Raw genomic sequence first — 19,496 nt, forward strand, 5'->3', positions numbered from 1 at the left:
GCTAAGCACTGTGGGGGCAGAACACTGACCCAGCAAGTACTGATAAGATTGTTTAAAGGAAGCAGCTGCTCCCTATAGCCTCTTCCTGCATACCTGAAAGCTATTAGCTAATCACCCTTCTCTGCACCTGAATCCATTCTAGACTAATTTGACCCAGGCTCTGCTAATTTGCTTGTTGAGCAAAGACACCAGTAATACGATGAGGTTCCAGAGATCTGGGCTCTCAGTCCTAGAGGCTGGGAGTCCCCTGGACCCATCTATTCTGTATGTTGTTTCTTGTGTTTTTTCTTAAGTCCTGCAGCACCTTCCTTTCTTGCACGGCCACTGCTGAGCTGGTCCAAGCAACCTCGATGTCTTATCTCTCTGTGGAGATGGCCTGAACCGTGGTGACGTTGTTTTAGACACTAGCCAGAGGCCTTAGGGATACTCTGTTTAAAAACAGAGCTTATGCATAGCCTCATGACCCTCATGGCCTGAGTCAAAATGACCTTTGCAAACTTGTCAGCTAGAGAATACGATAAAATAAATTAGTCTCAGCCTCGGGTCCCCCCTCCCAAAGGGTCTTGTTCCAGATGTACCAGCAGGCAAGACAAACTCTTAAGGAAGGTCCTCTTGAGATACTGAGTGTCATTGAGACAGTTGGGTGGAAAGGCCGAATCCTGACGTTTCTCTTGCAGTAACCGACCGTCTGAGGAGACCCGCTTAGGTAGACATTGTAGTTCCTAAATGTCTTTTCTCCTGAAGCTTTTCTCTGGATTTTCATAGTTCATGGGAGGTGGTTTGGCCATCGCCACTGAGCAGACGGCCCTCCCAGAGCCTTGCAGCTGATGACCCCTGTTGGCTCTCTGAAAGGCTGCTCTGGCCTCGGGTGGCAGGACGCCGACACTGTGGCGGCCCTGTTCTAGCGCAATGTCTCTACTCCACAGGCTGCCGAGCTCCCGGAAGTCACTCGCCACTGCCCTGGCTGTGCACTGTGCACTGTGGCGCTTTCTTCATTTCTCTGCAGCAACTCATGGGGTCAAATGTCTTAACTCCAGGAGGAGAACTGGGGCTCCCAAGAGCTCTCCTAATGCATCTAGTGTCAGTGAGCAAAGGTTGCCATTCCGTAACTGTCCTGTGCCAGAGGAAGCAGGGGCACACCAGGTGACTGACCGCAGGTCCTGAATCAGTGCGGACAGCTGCATGAGGCTCTTGTCCTGGAAGCTGGCTCTGTGCACGGCTTTCAAAGACGCCTGTATGCAAGTTCAGACCTCCAGGCTCCAGGGTCCACCTCTGTGACCGAGTCTTCTTGGTCCTTCTCTTTGAGTCAAGGCCCTCTTGACCCCAGGGCCAGCCTAAGATGAGGGGACCTTTGCCCTGTGGAGTTCTCTGGTTGGTGGCAGAGGATGTGGCTGGTTGGAGTTGTTACGAACCTTGCACTACATATCTGAAGAGGACTTTAGAGGTGCTTGGAGACATGTTCCCGGTTTGTTTCTTCCTCCAGGATTCTCGGGGAATTGTGTTGGCTGTGGGAAGAAAGGTTTCTGCTACTTCACAGAATTCTCCAATCACATAAATCTGAAGCTGACCACTCAGCCCAAGAAGCAGAAACACTTGAAGTATTACTTGGTCCGCAACGCACAAGGGGCTCTTACCAAAGGACCTCTCATTTGTTGGAAAGGCTCAGGTGAGCGGGTCAGCCCTGAAGGGGTGGGTGAAGGGGGTGCTCCCAGGTGAGCCAGGGTGCCTGTCAGCTGCTCTATAGCGAGCACAATTGCAGGCGAGAGGTCAGATTACGGAATTAAAATGCTGCTTTGCATTCTGGCTGTTCAGTTTATAGTATCAGCCTAACTGTGGGGGCCATTTTAAAAGGCAACCGAGGGGCACACCAGGCTGTTCCTTCTTGTGGCAAGTGTTTAGAAGGTTCTCAAGTAGGGGTGACTTTGTTTCCCCGGGGAACATTTGGCAATGTTGAGACATTTTTTGATTGTCATGACTGGAGACAGGACAGCCCCCCTCCCCAAAACAACTTACCCACTCTAAAATGTTAATGGGATGAGGTTGTGAAACCCTGATTTAGAGAAACTTGGCCTGAAAATCACCCACCTCCTCCGTCCCTGCACTGGTCCTTGAAGAAGTCACTGGGCTCCACCCCTCCCTTCTCGTCCCCCTGTGTGGAACAGGGGCCCGAGGCTACAGTCAGCTATGGAAGGACGAGGCTGGGGGTGGACTTGTAGCTCCGGGTGCTCCCTGAGACACCCCCACTGAGCTGGTGTGGAGGGGCGTGTTCTAGAAGGGCTCTCAGTGAGATGACCAGGAGAACCAGCCTTCTGTTCCTCACATGTCCGTGTTGGTTCACGTCTGGTCACCTGCAATCTCCCAGCTGCTTCCATAAGTAGAATGGAGGGGCTGGCTTTGGGCGTTCCTGTTCTGCCCACCCCTCCGATCTCTCTCTGCCTTCCCCTCTCCTCTCCTTACATCACTTAGTAAATACCTCCTGAGCTGGTACTATGTGCTGGTCATCTTCTAGGTCCCAGGAAGGCAGTGGTTCTTCCTCCTGTGGGGCCAGGGTAGGGTTTGGATCACGTGCTGTGACCAGGCACCTCGTGGGTGAGATACGGCACTAGGCAGAGTGTGACTCATGGGCTGGAGGATGGCATTGGCTTTACCTTTACTGAGTGATGCTTTGTTCTTTCCTTGGGTTTGAAGGGCAGCAGTTGGGTGATACATCTGTATCATCTGTTTTTTTATTCCCCAAGTGCTCATTATTGCTCCTCTCCTAATGGTCAGAGTGTCCCTCTGATGGACCCTTGCCCTTGGCATGGGTCTGCGGGGGTGGTCGCACCGCCACCTCCTTTGGCTGCACTGAAGCAAAGACCCGGATGGTGCTGGCACCATTATGGTTATCTGAATACCTGGCTCCCCTGCAGGGCCAGTCCCAGCCTAGGAGACTGTCTCTCAGTGGTGGGGGCGGCAGTGAGCTGGTTTTCATGACTGCTCTTGTCCTGCAGAGTTCAGAGGCCGGCAGACCACCGCTGGCCCTTGCTCCGGTTCCCTCTTCCCACTGCTGGACAGCCCCGGGCCCCTGGCTGCTTTCTCCAGTGAGTCCACTTCTGCAGTGAACCCCAGCATCCCCATGGGGGCGCAGCCGGCAGGTGAGGCACGGAGCAGCCCCAAAGGAGCCACTTCCGTGGGCTTGGCTGCCACCAGCATGGCTGCTGGGTTACGTAGCCAAACCTTCAGGATACATCTGTGTTCTCTTTTTCTGCAACGCCTTTGTGCTTCATCTTGAATTTGGAATAGGTTTCGACACAAATTTTTAATTTGGAAAGGTGTTCTGCATTCCTATTTGCTCTGTCACATGATCCCCTTGTTGGTGGGTGGTGGGATCCCTCTGCACCCCCACTTTGCAGCATAGAGCTTGCTGTGCAATGGGCACGAAGTCTGTGTCGGACCTGGACTTCTGGGAGGGGCGGGCGACACAGACACGCCCTGTGCTGTGTGTTCAATGCGCCGCAGCCCTGTGGCATTCTGTCAAGCCCTCCAAAGCCCCTGTGAGCCAACTTTCGTTTCCTCATTGTACTGACTGGGAGATTGAGGCTCTCGGTGCTGGCCTGGGATCTCACAGGAAGTCGGATCGGACAGCAGGTGCTTCTGGTTGACGTGCTTAGCGTCTGCCCATCTGAACAGACCCGATGAACACGGGAGAGATTGCCACAGTAGGCAGTGGCCTTCTTGGGCTCAGCCTGGTTGGCAGTTTTTGTTCCTTCTGCCTGGTGTTCTGTGGTCAGGGCTGCTAGGGGGCCAGAGCCCTTGCCGCACCTGCCTCATCCCAGCCCCAGTGCAGCAGCTGTACTGGGGCTGGGAACACGCTCCCCTCCAGCTGCCACACCCCCTTCTCCAGGTGGTGTCTGCTGTTGTCCTGGCTGTGCCCAGGCCGCCTGAGACCTCGGCCACCAGGGCATCAGAGGGGACCACTGTGTTGGCATCAGAACACCCAGGTGTAAGTCCCAGTGCAGCCAGCTTCTTGCTGAGAGATTTGGGGCAGCTCATTTCAACTCTAGAGTGTCCGTTTCCGGGACGCTGGTGGCCGCAGCCCTGACAGCGCCCCTGAGCCTGCTTGATACGGCCGACTCTGAGGGGTGCAGGAGAAGGCAAAAGGAAGCCAGCACAGTTTTGGGGGCAGCCCTGGAATTCAGGGGGCCCCACCGGCCACTCCTGTCCCTCGGGTCCTTCTTCCACCAGGGAGTGCTCCCTGCAAGGACGTGTATGCACATGCGTGTGTATTTTTGGTGCGTTTTCTCCGTGGGGCAGAATCACTGTATCAGGAGTGATGGAAGAAAAGTAATTTCCGGCTTGCCGGGCTCACCAAGCAGGCGGTGCTCTGACCTGCTGTTTCCTTCTCTGTGCTCAGGACCAGCCTCTGATCACCTCGTGCTAACCACAGCAACGGGCCCAGGTCTCTTCAACGGCAAGGAGTCCCCAAAGCAGCAGCAACTGGTGAAGAACAGGCTGTCCTCGGCCGTGCCACGCCCCTCGGCACTAGGTAGCATCGCCTGTCCTGGGGGTCCTGCCCTTCTCTGGGTCAAGTCTCTGGGTGGGGGATGCAAGAGCCTCCTGGAATTGGTGTTGTACCGGGGAGTCCGGCCCAGTCAGCAGGTTTACCCATGGGGTGAGTCCGTGGGGCTGTACCCAGACCCTGATGCTGGGTGAGGGGTTATGCCAAGAACCTGTGCGAGCCTGTCGTGAGGTGGATGACCGGTCTCATTGTAAGCCACCTACCAGGAGGGCTGCAGAGTTCCTGAGAAATAGGGGATGATGTGGTATCGTGGGAATGACATCAGGTAAATACGATCCAAAACACAACTCTGTTTCTTATCAGTCAGGGGATCTTGACTAAACCTTCTGGCTAAAAGTTCCCTCATCTGGAGGTAAGAATTCCTCTCTGAGGGAGGTTGAGAGGATCAGATGAGGTGCTGTGTAGAGTCAAGGCACACCTGGCAGCTCCCTAAGGACACCTTATTACCACCCACATCAGCATCATTATTGAGCTGGTCTGTTCAGGGAGGGCTTCCTGGAGGAGGTGATAGCTGGGAAAGCATTATTTAGAGATGGTTTGAGAAGAAGTGAGGAAGAGTGAGAAGGAGGCAAGGATCCAGTGAGAAGGAGGTGAGTGAGGAGGTGCAGCAGACCCCCCCGCTAGAGCAGAGTCTGTAGGCTGGGGGACAGCTGAAGGCAGAGCAGGAACCCAGCTCTGGACTCTGGGTTCAGTGCTCTCCTCCATGCTCACCAGGAGCCTCTGCATATGCCAGGCTTCTCTCTCCTCCCTCCCCCGTGCACACAGCTAAACGGAATCTCAGGCTCCATCTCAGTGGGAGTGCCCTTAGAAGCCATCTGCTCCAACAGTCTGCTTTGTGGAGGAGGTGCGTGAGGCCGAGAGGCAGTCAGGCTTCCTGCTTCTTGTACACGCTGGCCAGCACTTCCCTGGTGACCATCTTCAGAACTGTGTCCCTCTGAGTGGAGGAACAATGTCTTTACTGAATTGGATCTGAGACTTCCCAGTCTTAACCCACGTGCCGTGTCCAGGGCCTCAGTGAGCGGGTTGGGTGATGCAGTTATCTGATCCTAAATGCCAGGTAGTGCCCGCCACCACCAGGAGACACTTGGAACCACAGAGGCAGCACTTAGTGACATCACTTGGGGAGAGTTCATGGGCTTAGAGTCCAGTTAGAGGTAGTTAGGGTCAGCGTCCCAAAGGGAGAAAGTACCTGTAATAATGCGATGAATAACATTCTTCTATCCTTAGAAGAATGTTAGTCTCCATTCCCCGTTCAGCAGCTTCAGGTAGTTTTAGAGGCGCTGGCATCTTGGTCTTGGTGAGAACTGTTCCGTTGACACTCGAGGACAGAGCTGGGTGGTTGGAGCTGTGGTCTGTACAGGGCAGCAAGGAGGTTGCAGGGTCCAAGGAGCCTCCTGTCTGAAAGCTCTTTGTAAACAAAGTTCTTTATGCTTTTAGCTCCTTACCCACTTTATTTCATTCGTTTTCTATCAGTCTAGAGAAGAGGTGGAAAGAATTTCGATTCCTTTTCTGAGACTAAAGCAATCAATTTCAGACTGCAGTGAGCTTGGGTGTACGTGGCGCTTGTGAAGAAAGGGTCTTACCCTCCAGAGATCTTTCCAGAGATTGGATTCAGTAGGCTCAGGCGGCGCCCAGGGGCGGGCAGCTTTCACAGGCCACTGTAGCTCTGTCCAGCCTCAGAATGAGCCCGGAGCCTGAGGGACCATCAGCCTGCCTGTCTCCCCCCCCCCATAAATCGGCAGAGACTGGGGTGCTGGCTTACTCAGGATGGGGCCGCACCGGGCATACAGAATTCTAAAAGTTTCTCAGATGAGTGCAGTCCTGATTGAGCATATAGCTCTAAATGTAGGGGAAATTTTGCATAAAAAACCAAACCTGGTTAAAAAAATATATGGTTACCAATTCTTGATATTTTGAATAACTCACGAACACAGCATGAGTCATGGGCATGCTGTCGTCTTGTGTGGGCAGGATGACTCATTAACAGCAATGGTACCAGCTTCTGTTCCCTTTGATTTTTTTTTTCTTCACTCTGATAATAACTTTTAAGGCTGGGGTGGGGAGGGCAGCACAGGTGGATCTGTACTGCCCCCAAGTGGTAAAACTGCAGTGGTGGATTGAAGGTGCTGTGGCTTGTCTACAGGAATGCATATTACTATACTATCAGAACATGAGATGCTGCAGCTGCTGATGGGGGCCTTGGGGGCCCCACTGTACTGGGCCCAAACTCTGGGCTTTACGTATATTCTATTTAGTGCTGACCAAGGCTCCTTTCAGAGGTGCTTTAATATCCCATTTTAAAGGTGAGGAACTAAGGCTCGGAACTGAAGCTTGTAGACCTGCACAACTTTGGAATGAAACATTTGCAAAGATTGACAGGATGTTTCTTTATGCCTGGATACTGCGGTCGATGCTAAAATCCATTGCAAACTGTGATGTTAAAAAAAAAAAAGTAACAAGTGAGTGTCCTTCAAGTCAGGGAAATGTTTTATGGAAGCTCATCCCTGGGGATGGCCTAATCTGCGCTCTGAATGTTGTCTAGGTATCTTGTCAAACTCCGGGCCCCCCAAAAAGCGCCATAAAAGGTGGTCTCCAGAATCTCCATCAGTTGCAGATGGTGGTGGCTACCCTCAGGGTGGTGGGAACAGAGCTAAGTATGGTAAGTGACGAGAGCCTTACCAAAAGTCCAAAGCTTGGGTACCAGCGGTGGCGGTGCTGTGAGTGGGGTGGGTGTGCCAGCGTGCTGTCATGTGTTGGTAAGGAATTTCTAGGGAGGCTAACTTCAGTACACTAAAGGTTCTTCCTCATGTGTTAGAGGGCCTTCCCAAAACCCCAGATCCCTGCACAGTAGTGAGTTCCCTGATCCTATAGGATTTTAAAATGAGCTCACCTGTCATTTGTCAGAGATATTGAGGAGGGGCATGGGTCACTTGGTGGGGGAGGTTGGATCAAGTGATCTTAAAGGTGCTTTTAACCCCAGAAACTTGTGATTCCAAGGCTTGTGTGCTTCTGTCGGTGGGGGAGGGGGCCGTAAGGGTCAAGTTGTAGTTGATATGTTGGCTGGCCTGCTGTCAGGTCTGCCGGAGATGGACACCTTGTCTGTGTGTCTTCCTAACACTGTTGGTGTGTCTCCAGAGAGCGTGGGCACGTCCTGCATGCCCCAGGTGGGCTTGGTAGGACAGGCTTCAGTCACCTTTCCCGTTGTGGCCTCCGGAGAACCAGTGTCTGTTCCTGACAACTTGCTGAAAATATGCAAGGCCAAGCCAGTGATATTTAAAGGCAAGTGCAGCGTGTGGCATGAGGTGGGGGCCGGGGCGGGGGCTTGAGGAAAGCGTGACAAACAGGTGACGTCCACACACCATTCCAGGCTGGCTCCAAGAGTGTCCCCCTGAGGAAACGCTGAAACCCTTTCCAGGGCAATGAAAGAGCCAAGCAGACCAGTCACAGGCATGGCCCCCAATCAGATGCTGACTGCTGTAGAGCCTGCCACAGTTTTCACGGCAGGCTCGAGTGAAATGGTTCCTCCCCACGCTGTTCATTTGCTTGTTCGTTTGTCCTTCCTCCCTCAACCTCACCCACCTCCTACCATGGTGATGGGCTTGGCGCTAAGCGCCAGGGGGTCGAGGTGGGTCCTCAGCCCTTGCCGATTTATGAGACCAGGAGCTCCGGTCTGGGGATGGCCCTGTCGTCACCTTCGGCCACTGGTATTTTTGACAATGAATTCTGACTGGTTTGGTAGAGAGAACCATGGTCACCACGAGGAAACACAAAACAAGAGGAGATCTGAGCTCTGTTTTGTATCAGTGAGCTAATCGATGTACGCCCACATCGGAAGCTCTGTGGTGGGGTCCAGCCTTTCGGGGGACCCTCATGCGCATTCGCTACATTTGCTCATCTCAGGAACCCCATGAGGATTTCATAGCTTTACCCCATGTTACATATGTGGAGACTGAGGCTTGGCGAAGTGAAGCTTCGCACTGAGGGCCACAGAGCTGATGGATGGTGCAGAAGGGATTTGAACCTGGCCTGGATTTGTCCATCTCTGAGAGCCATTGCAGGGAAAAAGGCTGCAGTTCGGCATGCTCTCATTTCCCGCTGCAATCACTTTGCATAATTAGTGATGTAAGCACCTGGCAGGAGGCCCCTGTGCGTAGCCTATATAAGGCTACGGGTACTCTTTTGGGGGGCGATTTCCCCTCGTCCATTCGTCTCTGCGAGAAGCGCTTTCCCTGCCTGTTCACTCCCCAGTCTCTGAGAGAATCCAGTAAGTGGGGACACCCCAGCGCCTCTCAGCTCCACGGTTCTTCTGTGGGCTGCTTGAATCCAGGGTGAACCTGCCTGGCCTCCATCTCCTGTGACAGTTGTCATCAGAACTAATCTTGTAATGTTTGCAAAGTCTCCAGTCTGTACAGTGATTCATTTTCCAAATTCAGCTTTTCAGAGAGTTCTGGGAGGATTGAGGCAGATTCCAGCACGGGGTCGTAGGGGAGGCTTGGGTTGGCAGAAAGTCCTGGCAAAGCTCCGGAAGGTGTCACCCACACGAGGTGCTCTGGAGTCGTTGCTGAAGGAGCCACACAGGAGGTGGCCATTCAACTTCAGGCCCTGCTCTCTGGGCCCTCACTTGCTCTTCAGTAGAATAAGGGATTGGGCTGAATGAACAAGCAAATGCCACTGCTTGGTGAATTAGAGCAGGAACACCAGGTCAGCAAGGGCTGGGAGGCAGGGTGTCCCTGGAAAAGGCACTTTGGTGACTCCAGCGGCAACACGCCTGCGTGCTTTAACTCTCGCTCAGAGACCCACACTCGTGGGGCCCCAGGTCGTGCCCGAGGCCAGCTGACAAGCGGAGGCTGCTGTTCCTCCCCAGGCCACGGGAACTTCCCCTACCTCTGTGGGAACCTGAACGATGTCGTCGTCAGCCCGCTCCTGTACATGTGCTACCAGAACTCCCAGTCCATCTCCAGAACGTACGAGCAGTTTGGAGCATCCACGATCCAGCCCATCTCGGAGGAGATGCAGCTCCTGCTCACCGTCTACTACCTGGTCCAGCTGGGTGAGTCCCTCCCCTTTGGCAGGGACCTCCGGTGAAATAGTTGCTGAAGGGGGGAGGTGACCGAGCTCTCATCACTGCCCATCACTGCCGCCCGTATGAAGACCATCTCTGGCCAGTGGAAATGAAATACAGGGAATATGCTGACATGGACTGCAGTGGTCACCACTCCGAGGGGCTGGGAAGGGCTTAATGTAGGTCAAAAATCTATGCAGGTAATTCAAAAGCGATGCCAAGACTTGAGTGAAGACTGATTATTGACTGTTGGGTTTGGGCATATGGCAGTAGTTGGCAACCTGGACAGGTGGTGTATGAGCAGTATGGGGACTAAAGACATGTCGGGTGGGTTACAGAAAACAAGTGTGGCACATGTCCGGTGGGTTACAGAAAATGAGCGTGGCACCTGTGGACAGCTCTCCAGGAAGCTTGGCTAGGTGGTGGTGGTTCTGGAAGGGGGTGCGGGCTCAGGGGAGAGATCTTAAACATGGGCGATGTAACGGCTAATTCAGTCTAATTTTGACACGGCCCACAGAATGGGGCCGTGAAAAATCCCTATTTTTTCAAATCAAGAAACTTGATTATAGGACACAGCTCAAGGCTCTGCAGCTAGTGCTGAGTGGGGGCTGGGTGGGAACGTATCTTCTGCATAGAAGTGTGGCGTTCCTTCCTCCAGCTCAGCCACATATAAAACTTTGACATACACAGCAGAAAATCTCCGTAGGGAAGAAAGTTGAAAGTATCCACTCACTACTCATCAAAAAGATGACAGGTGAACAAATTCAACAAGCAAAAATGTTCTCAATTAAATTGTCAACAACAACCTGAGTGGTATCAGGTGGAGCTAAGGGTGCAGTTAAACCAGTATTATCGTGGTCCATGAATGTCTGGTAAGTCGACACATTTAGACACATCTAGAAACAGCCTGCCCATGTGTTTTCAGTGGGTCTGTAAGTTCACTTTTGAGAATTTAGGCTGAGGACGTCATCTATGCAGAAAATATGTGCACTGCAAAATTACTTATAAAGGTGATTCTTTGGAAGCAATAAAAGGACCAGTAATAGAGACATTGCTATGTAGATGCAAGTCCTTCCTAAGATGGGCCCACACCTGATCCGTGCTCCTGTGTTGATGAAGATCTTAACCAGAACGGGACAGGATTCAGGTGTGATGGGAAAGAAAGCAGACTAGCCCTGAGGTTTTCTGCCCACAATGCTTAACAGCAATTTAAAACCTACACCTAATGGGGGAAAATACTGAGAAATATACAAAAATAGTTGTGGTTCTGTTAGGATGGGGAGGTTATGGCTGCTTCTCTATCCTACATGTCCCAGCGGTCTGTAATTTGATGGAACATAGATAATTTAGATTATGTTGTTTCTTTAATTAGCTTACAGTGCATGTTGTTTCTTTAATTAGCTTATGGTGCACGTGCGTTTCCCCAGAATTACACGTTGTATTTGATGGAAGCCCCCATTTTTTTTTTTTTTTTTTTTGTGGGGTGCGCTGCACGTGGGGCGTGCCAGGTGGGCCCACGCTGAAGCCTCTTCTGCCTGCCCTGTGTTGCCAGCCGCGGACCAGGTGCCCCTGATGGAGGACCTGGAGCAGATCTTCCTGCGCTCGTGGCGTGAGTCCCACCTGACTGAGATCCGGCAGTACCAGCAGGCGCCGCCGCAGCCCTACGCGCCCGCGCCCAGTGCTGCGGCTCCCGTCACCTCCGCGCAGCTGCCTTGGCTGGCAGGCCTGGCCGCCAGCTCCTGCAACGACAGCGTGCATATCATCGAGTGCACCTACTCCCTGGCAGAGGGCCTCTCCGAGATGTTCCGGCTGCTGATCGAGGGCAAGCTGGCCAAGACCAACTATGTGGTGATCATCTGCGCCTGCCGGAACGCGGCCATCGACTCCTGCATCGCCGTCACTGGTGAGGCCCACGCCCGGCTGGTGGAGAAGCGGCCGTGTCTGTGTCCCAGTTGCGCTTCTTAGACCAGTGCTGCCCTTTCTGCCTCTGGTGGCCCGGGGTTTGCAGCAGCAGTTGCAGTGACTGCCCATGGAGCCCTCCTGGTGGCAGCTAGTGCCCTGGGTCATGTGCTTGGTGAAAATTCCCATTCCTCCCGTGGTGGAATGGGGCACCCCCCCCAGCTCCACCCCGGGGACTTGGGAGTCTATAGACCCCGTGGAAAACCTGGCTTCCCCACGCACCTGAGGATGTGGCTGGTCTCTTAAAGATAGTTTTTTCAATTCTCTGATGGAGATGAAAAACAACAGTGACCTTAATGTGTTTTGTGGGTTCATGAGCCCCTGAACTAGTTGACTATCACAACGCTTACTGAAGCCCTACTTTGTACAGCTTCAGTCAGGGGCTGGGGTACAGGAGTGCAGCCCTGCTTCCCCCGTGGGGAGCTGGATCCCAAACGCAGCCCAGGGCCTTGCAGGGGGCAGGGCAGAGGGAGAGAGTGCTGCAGTCAGGCCTCTGGCATCTGAGGGGGCGTGTCCTTAGAGCAGGAAGGACAGCCTCTTCTGCTGAGAAACGAGGAAGAATTGAGGGGTGGCTGCAGGGCTCCCAGGACTGTGGGGCAGCATACTGTGCTCGGTGTGTTGAAGGGACAGCAGGGTGGCCAGGGCAGAGGACAGGACTGGAATACGCAGAGCCCTGAAGGCCAGGTCAAAGCGCTGGATATTTTTTCCTGTGCGAGTTGGGAAATCATTGGGAGGTTTTGACCAGAGAAGGGACTTTTGTTTTGGAAGGAGTTGCCCCGTTTGTATGGAGAAGAGCCTGTGTATGCAGGGGGGGGGGGGGGGAGGGGCGGAGGGGGGCGGGGGGGGGCGTCCATGACTAGGGAGGAGGCGCAGGATTTGAGCCGCATGGCCGTGTCTGAGACCAGGCTGAGGTAGATGTGGAACCTCATGGCAGATTCTAGGTGTGGTTTGAAGTTGATGACTTCAGGGCTGCAGGTGGGTCCCATGTGGAGTGTGGGAAAAAGCCAGGCCTCGGGACCACCCTGAGGAGCTGAGCCTGACTGGCATCATGCCGTCCTGTTACCGTCTGTTGAGGTGGGAAGAAGTGTCATGTGTTTTAAACCTGAAATCCTTATATCTTTTGAAATTTACTTTAAAAACAAACTTACAGCCCTGGCCGGTTGGCTCAGTGGTAGAGCATCGGCCTGGCGTGCGGGACTCCCGGGTTCGATTCCCAGCCAGGGCACACAGGAGAAGCGCCCATCTGCTTCTCCATCCCTCCCCCTCTTTTTCCTCTCTGTCTCTCTCTAACCCCTCCCGCAGCCAAGTCTCCATTGGAGCAAAGTTGCCCCGGGCGCTGAGGATGGCTCTGTGGCCTCTGCCTCAGGCGCTAGAGTGGCTCTGGTTGCAACGGAGCAACACCCCTGATGGGCAGAGCATCACCCCCTAGTGGGCATGCCGGGTGGATCCCGGTTGGGCGCATGTGGAAGTTTGACTGCCTCCCCGTTTCCAACTTCAGAAAAATACAAAAAAAACCCCAAAAAACCACACACACAAAAAAACTTACAGCCTGACCAGGCAGTGGCGCAGTGGATAGAGCGTCAGACTGGGATGCGGAGGACCCAGATTTGAGACCCCTGGGGTCACCAGCTTGAGCGTGGGCTCATCTGGTTTGAGCAAAGCTTACCAGCTTGGATCCAAGGTCGCTGGCTCAAGCAAGGGGTTACTCGGTCTGCTGTAGCCTCAAGGGTCAAGGCACGTATGAGAAAGCAATCAAGGAACAACTAAGGTGTCACAACGAAAAACTGATGATTGATGCTTCTCATCTCTCTCCATTCCTGTCTGTCTGTCCCTATCTATCCCTCTCTCTGACTCTGTCTCTGTGGAAAAAAAACCAAAAAAAAACTTACATTGTTACTGTGCCACATCCCAGTTGTCCTTTTTTTTTTTTTTTTCATCCCAGTTTTTTTTACCAGTCGGGGATCCTGAACTCATTCTGTATTTTTTATAATTACATTGATGTGAGCTGTGTCTTCAGTAATAAACCTGGAGCACCTGCTGTGTGTCAGGCATTGGCATTGGGCTAAGTAAGCATCCTATAAACACGGTCTTGTTTCTTCCTCACGACAGCCCAGTGAGGTCGGGACTACTGTCAGCCTCACACTGTCTCGGATAAGGAAACCGGGTCTGGAAGGGTTCAGAACTCACCTCGGGTTTCACAGCCAATGAGTCAGGTTCCAAGGCCGGTATTCTGGGTCTTCCCTCTTATTGCCCTACCTGAGCCACTGGGCCAGTGTGGATGGAGCATGCGCAGGCTCATTTAACCAGCAGGAGCACCTGCTCTTAAACTATAGCTGGTGCCGGGCTTGGGGGATGGAGAGAAAGAGATGCAGGCATGGATCTATCACCGAGGGGCTCCCATGCCAATTCTAAGTGCAGGGGCCCAATGAAGGCCATTGTTTGTTTTTTCAGGGAAGTACCAAGCCCGGATTCTCTCCGAGAGCCTGCTCACCCCAGCTGAGTACCAGAAAGAAGTCAGTTATGAGCTGGTTACGGGGAAAGTGGACTCCTTGGGGGCCTTTTTCAGCACCCTCTGTCCAGGTAGGCTCGTAGTGAGACGGGTGCAGATCCTAAGTGTACCAGACAGGAATAGACAAAGACACGGGGGGGGCGGGTTAGGTTGGGGTCTGTGCCGCGTGAGCTGCTGAGGCTGCCCTGGACTCAGGTGTGCAGGGCAGCCCCTCTGGTCTGTGCACCGGCATTTATAGCCCTGGCTGCCATATTCCTGCATTGGCGGTGGGTTCTCCTGGACTTTGTGACTTTTGTCTTCCTGGGACCGATGAAGGCCTTTTGCCTCTTCTCTCTCTCGCCACGCTGCTCCCACTCTCCCTCCGAATTGCCTGCAGCTTCTCCCTGGAGCGGTGTGTTCTCTTTTTCCTGGGCTCTGGGTTGTGCATGCCCTTCTTCATTCTGTGTCTGGCTTCTCACCCCTCGGGACTCACCCGCAGTCCCAGAAACCCGCGCCGGCCCCTCCAGGATGGGCTTGGGCCCCGTTGAAAAAACAGCTGTGTTAGTCTTGCTCATTTGCACTTTGCCTGGTGAGTGTGTGGGCACGTGGCAGTGCCATGTGGGTATAGTCTATGTAAGGCTGCAGGTGCTTGCCCTCAAGGCAGATGGAGGATGTGCAAATCGTCTGCCCGCCACTAAGAGGGGCCCTTTTTGCTGTTCTTTTGCCTAAGAAGCCGTGTCCCCCTGCCTGTGGGCTCATTTGCCCTGGTGAGACTCTATTAAATGGGAATGCCCAATGCTTTCCGGCTCTGCAGTTTCTCTACCATCCGCCCAAATCCACTGTGGACCTACCTGGCTTCAGCCACCAGCATTACTGACCCTCTCCTTTGTCCTTCTGGCCGTTGTTCGTTGTGTCCCAGCACTGACATGTCACAGTGCAATTTCCTTCCTTAGGTTTGGAGTCCTCGACAGGGCCTGTCACACCTTCATCGCTTACCCTGGGCCCAGCACAGTGCCTGATACTCTGCAGCTGTTCCTAGATGCTTGCTAAAGTTCACGGGATAGAAAACCAATTTCTGTTGTTTATTCTGTTTCGGGCAGAGGGTGACATTGACATTTTGCTGGACAAATTTCATCAGGAAAACCAAGGCCATATTTCTTCCTCACTCTCTGCCTCCTCTGTCACCAAAGCAGCACCCCTGGATATCAGCGGGGCCCTGGTGTGCACACGTGAGTGGTGAGGGGGGCTGGTGGCCAGGGGTCCAGGTGGGTGAGGCCATATCTATTGTCCCCTGGGGTTACAAAGTAAGCGATGTTAGAAGCACTTCCAGAGGGCAGGGCTGCTTCTTAGCATCAAAGCAGACTTAATACCTAATTTTAATCTTAGTCCTTAAGGATAGAGATTGTATGCCTTGAAACATATATCTTTTATTTAAAAAAAGAAGAGAATTTTCTCGAGGTGGTGCATTTCTCTGCGATTAATTTTATCTTATGGATGCATTGTTGCGTTATTTATTCATGCTTAGCTCCTGAGGGGCACGGCCTCTCCTTTCTTCCTGAGAACTTGCAGCCTCTTCTGAAGTCCAGACTCAGGTCAGCTTCCCTAAGATGCTGTCCTTGTCTCCTCTGGGTGGAGTGGGTCACAGCTTCCGCTCCCCGAGCGCTGTTCCCCCTTTGATAATTAACTTGGGACAGGTGTGTGAGGTGACGCTCAAGGTGAACAGTCCAGAGCGGGCACTCGGTCGATATTGCCATGTTTTCCTTTCCCCGGGACCCTGTTCACGAGGCGGGGCACATCTCGTCCCCTGGCAGAGGTCCGGGGCTGCGGCCGCCTGCGCCCAGGTGCCTCACCCACAAGGGGCTCTGGTTGCAGGGTCCAGCCTGGAGCCCCACCACATCCGGCCCTTCCAGCTGGCAGTGGCCCAGAAGCTCCTCTCCCACGTGTGCTCCATTGCGGATTCCAGCACTCAGAACCTGGACTTGGGCTCCTTCGAGAAGGTGGACTTCCTAATCTGTATCCCACCCTCGGAAGTGACCTACCAGCAGACCCTGTTCCACATCTGGCACTCAGGTATGGGGGGCTCTGCAGGGTTAGCCAGGGGGTCTGCACGGGGAAGCTTTGATCTGCTCGCATTCTGGTTGGGATTTGAACAGCAGTCTTTGTTACTTGGAAGCACAAGAATCGTCGCCTTCGTTTTGTAGGTCATGAAACTGATGCTGAGAGGTAACGAGTCACCCGAGATTTTGTACTCTGTTAAAGTGAGAGCCGTGACTTGGATTCTCACTCGGTCCCACATGGGCCAATGACCTATAGGCTGATATCCTGTTTGAACATAGTTTCACTGTTCTTTCAAGGGGACTAAATATGAAATATGCGGAGAGTCAGTGTCTAATAGGATTCACTCTGCAGTACCCTATGGCCCGTGACATTCAGGCTGGGAGGTGATTTTGCAGGGGCGTGGGACTTTCCTTTCACTCCCCTTCTGCTATGTGCCTGGGATCAGCTGCTTCCTGATGCTAGCTCTGCTGTGTCCCAGGGCATCTGCTGAGCAGACGCCAGGCTGTCGGGCTGTCTCTGGGCCTGGCCAGGCACAATCAGCGTCACCTCAGTCATTTGTGTAGCAGCCTGCCCCTGATTCACTGGTGTCTCAGGTGTCCCTGTAGCCTCGGGGCCGAGCACAGCGCCGGCTGGGAAACAGAGGCTCATCAGCTGTGAATGAAAACGGTGAAGGTGTGTGTGACATACCTCCCGTTGTGTTTTTACTGTGTCGCAGGGGTTTTGCTGGAGCTCGGCTTGGAAAAGGAGCACGTGACCAAGCAGAGGGCAGAACAGTACGTTCTGAAGCTAGACGCCGAGGCACAGACCAAGTTTAAGTCCTTCCTACAGAACTCCTTCCAGAACCCACACACGCTCTTTGTCCTGATCCATGACCACGCCCACTGGGATCTTGTCAGGTCAGAGTGACTTTGGCGCGTGGCAGGGGAGAAGTGTTTCTTCTTTGAAATAGTCCGTATGGGGGACACTCGGGACTGTGGGCACAGCCTCTGAAGATGAGGGCTGTGGGGCTTTGGCGTCCGTAGGCAGATGATGCTCTGGGCATGTTTTGGAACTTCCGAGCTGGACGTTATCTCCGGGGTAGCTGGTGCAGCCTCTGAAAGGTACCCTGTGGGGAGAGAGACTGGACAGAGCGAGCATTGTGCTCAGCGTCACAGGGCTGGGTGCCATGGGACGGTGGTGGTGGCAGTGTGGCCTGGAACGAAGGCCCCTGAGTTGCACACTGAGGCACGTTTGCTGGACCTCACTCAGCAGCAGAACACCAGGGAGGTGCAGGGGAGGGACGCCAACAGGGACCAGCGAAGCCCGGACCCTTCCTGCCGGCTGCCCCATTGACTCTGGCACCGTGGGTCCGAGCTCCGCCACCCTTCTTCAGGAGTGCTTTCACTCCAGGAACGTCTAGGTGAGTTTCAGACAGGTCCAGCTTGGAGTCTGGCAGGATTCCCAAGAGTGTGTAAGGATCGGTAATCTCCATGAGACTGGCGTTGCGGGGGTGTACGCCTAGACCCTGGCACCGACGCAGCTGCGAAGGAAAGGAAAGTCTTGGGTCAGATACTGGAGGAAGGTTTCGACTTGGCACAGACTCGGAGGCTTAAGGCTGTCCAGAGCCTTAATGATCACTCAGATAAAGGGTTTCCGACCTAGGGCCCATGTATATATAGGCTTAGGGGAGGGGAATTACAGAAAAACCTATAGTGTGAATACTTATTTTGAGGGTGTTTCAGAATAGCTACCTGCCGCCCAGAAGGCAAATCACTGGTTTTTATTACTCCCCTAGATTTACAGTCGCATAATGTCGAGGCTGTTGCCCCTGGAGACAGGCTCAGCTGTGCTTGTCTCCTGGGCAGGCTCCTCGTCCAAAATGCTTCCCATTCCGTTCCTACCCTTTTAAACTTGGTATAGAATTTATTTGCCATTTTATATCTTCTTTGGATCGTTTTAAACTCCGTAGGCCTTTAGGGAAAAGAATTAAAAAAAAACTGGTAACAACCAGGTTGAGCCAAGGAGAAGAGGGTGAGAGCCCGTGCCCTAAAGGAGGGGCTGGGTTGTGTCCCTTGCAGGCAATTATTTTTTTTTTTAAGCTAGAAACGGGGAGAGACAGACAGACTCCCGCATGCGCCCGACCGGGATCCACCCGGCACGCCCACCAGGGGGCGATGCTCTGCTCCCACCAGGGGGCGATGCTCTGCCCCTCCCGGGCGTCGCTCTGTCGCGACCAGAGCCACTTTAGCGCCTGAGGCAGAGGCCAAGGAGCCATCCCCAGCGCCCGGGCCATCATCCTTGCAGGCAATTCTTGATAAATCCTGTGCCTCTTCCAAGTTTGTCAAAATATGAGCAGCAGGGGCGTCCCTAACGGGTGTTGCAGTACAGTCATTTTCAAGATGTGTTTTCCTCGTCATGGTCAGAACATAAGCTTCGTTGGTTGGCAGTGTCGGTGGAGGGCTAGTTCTACGTGTAGTCAACAGCTTGATCCTTGGATGATTATAAATTAGTATTAGTCATTCCACTTATGGTCCTGTCTCCCCCTTTTCCTCCCTCAGTAGCGCTGTTCATAATCTCTACTCCCAAAGTGACCCATCCATGGGACTGGTGGACAGACTGCTCAACTGCAGGGAGGTGAAGGAGGCCTCCAACATCGTGACACTGCACGTGACTTCCTTCCCTTATGCGCTGCAGACTCAGCACACCCTCATCAGCCCCTACAACGAGATCCACTGGCCTGCCGCCTACAGTAACGTGAGTGCCACCAGCTGCTGTGTCTGGTGCCTCTTGACCACGGGGGGTGTGGGGAGAAATTCTCTGTAGTAAAGACCTTGATAAAGTAGAATGTTTAGGGGTCAAGTGGATTCCCACTCCTTGGGTCTTTAATTGGACCCAAGGTTAGATTTCAACCCTTGATCTTTAGGAACATTCCCAAGATGCATCCATTGGCTTCCCCGTGTTAGAACAGATGGGGTTTTGTCTAGAAATCTTAGAATCGTTCCCATTTGTCCTATCTCTGCGTCCTTCAGCAGCAAGGTTCAGAATCTCCTTCCTTACACTGAATAGCCGTGAAACCTGGTGAGTTTTCAGTTCATCGGTTGCCATGGAACCTGTGTACCAAGCATGACTGCCTGCCGTCCAGTGGGTTCGGAACCCGTGGCAGTGATGGCACTTATTTATGTGGCCCTGACTGTGAGCCGGGTTGGTTCTGTCCTTGAGTGCTTTGAACTCCTTTAAGACGTAGGTGCTAAGGACAGTTTCTGACTTCCACCTGGGGAAGATGAGGCAGATGGGGGTGGGAGTATGTGAAGCCACTTTGCCTGGAGCCGTGTGGCTGGAAAGGGGTGTAGCTGGGTGTGACCCAGGCTGGCTGGCTCCAGTGCCCTTGCACT

The 19,496-nt window shown here is 53.4% G+C and overlaps 1 protein-coding gene across 1 annotated transcript in view; it reads left to right on the top strand.

Moving 5' to 3' along the window:
- The window catches only part of GREB1 (growth regulating estrogen receptor binding 1), a 121,044-nt gene that overhangs the window by 71,132 nt on the left and 30,416 nt on the right, over positions 1 to 19,496 (top strand). Inside the window, exons 5-16 of the mRNA XM_066236264.1 lie at positions 1,484 to 1,666; positions 2,991 to 3,134; positions 4,394 to 4,525; positions 7,101 to 7,217; positions 7,694 to 7,837; positions 9,423 to 9,608; positions 11,173 to 11,523; positions 14,031 to 14,159; positions 15,168 to 15,296; positions 15,940 to 16,137; positions 16,841 to 17,021; positions 18,663 to 18,858. Of these exons, the coding sequence (XP_066092361.1) occupies positions 1,484 to 1,666; positions 2,991 to 3,134; positions 4,394 to 4,525; positions 7,101 to 7,217; positions 7,694 to 7,837; positions 9,423 to 9,608; positions 11,173 to 11,523; positions 14,031 to 14,159; positions 15,168 to 15,296; positions 15,940 to 16,137; positions 16,841 to 17,021; positions 18,663 to 18,858 (2,090 nt within the window). The remainder of the gene's footprint in view (positions 1 to 1,483; positions 1,667 to 2,990; positions 3,135 to 4,393; positions 4,526 to 7,100; positions 7,218 to 7,693; positions 7,838 to 9,422; positions 9,609 to 11,172; positions 11,524 to 14,030; positions 14,160 to 15,167; positions 15,297 to 15,939; positions 16,138 to 16,840; positions 17,022 to 18,662; positions 18,859 to 19,496) is intronic.

This window comes from Saccopteryx bilineata, chromosome 6, assembly GCF_036850765.1.
Source record: "Saccopteryx bilineata isolate mSacBil1 chromosome 6, mSacBil1_pri_phased_curated, whole genome shotgun sequence".
NCBI lineage: Eukaryota > Metazoa > Chordata > Mammalia > Chiroptera > Emballonuridae > Saccopteryx > Saccopteryx bilineata.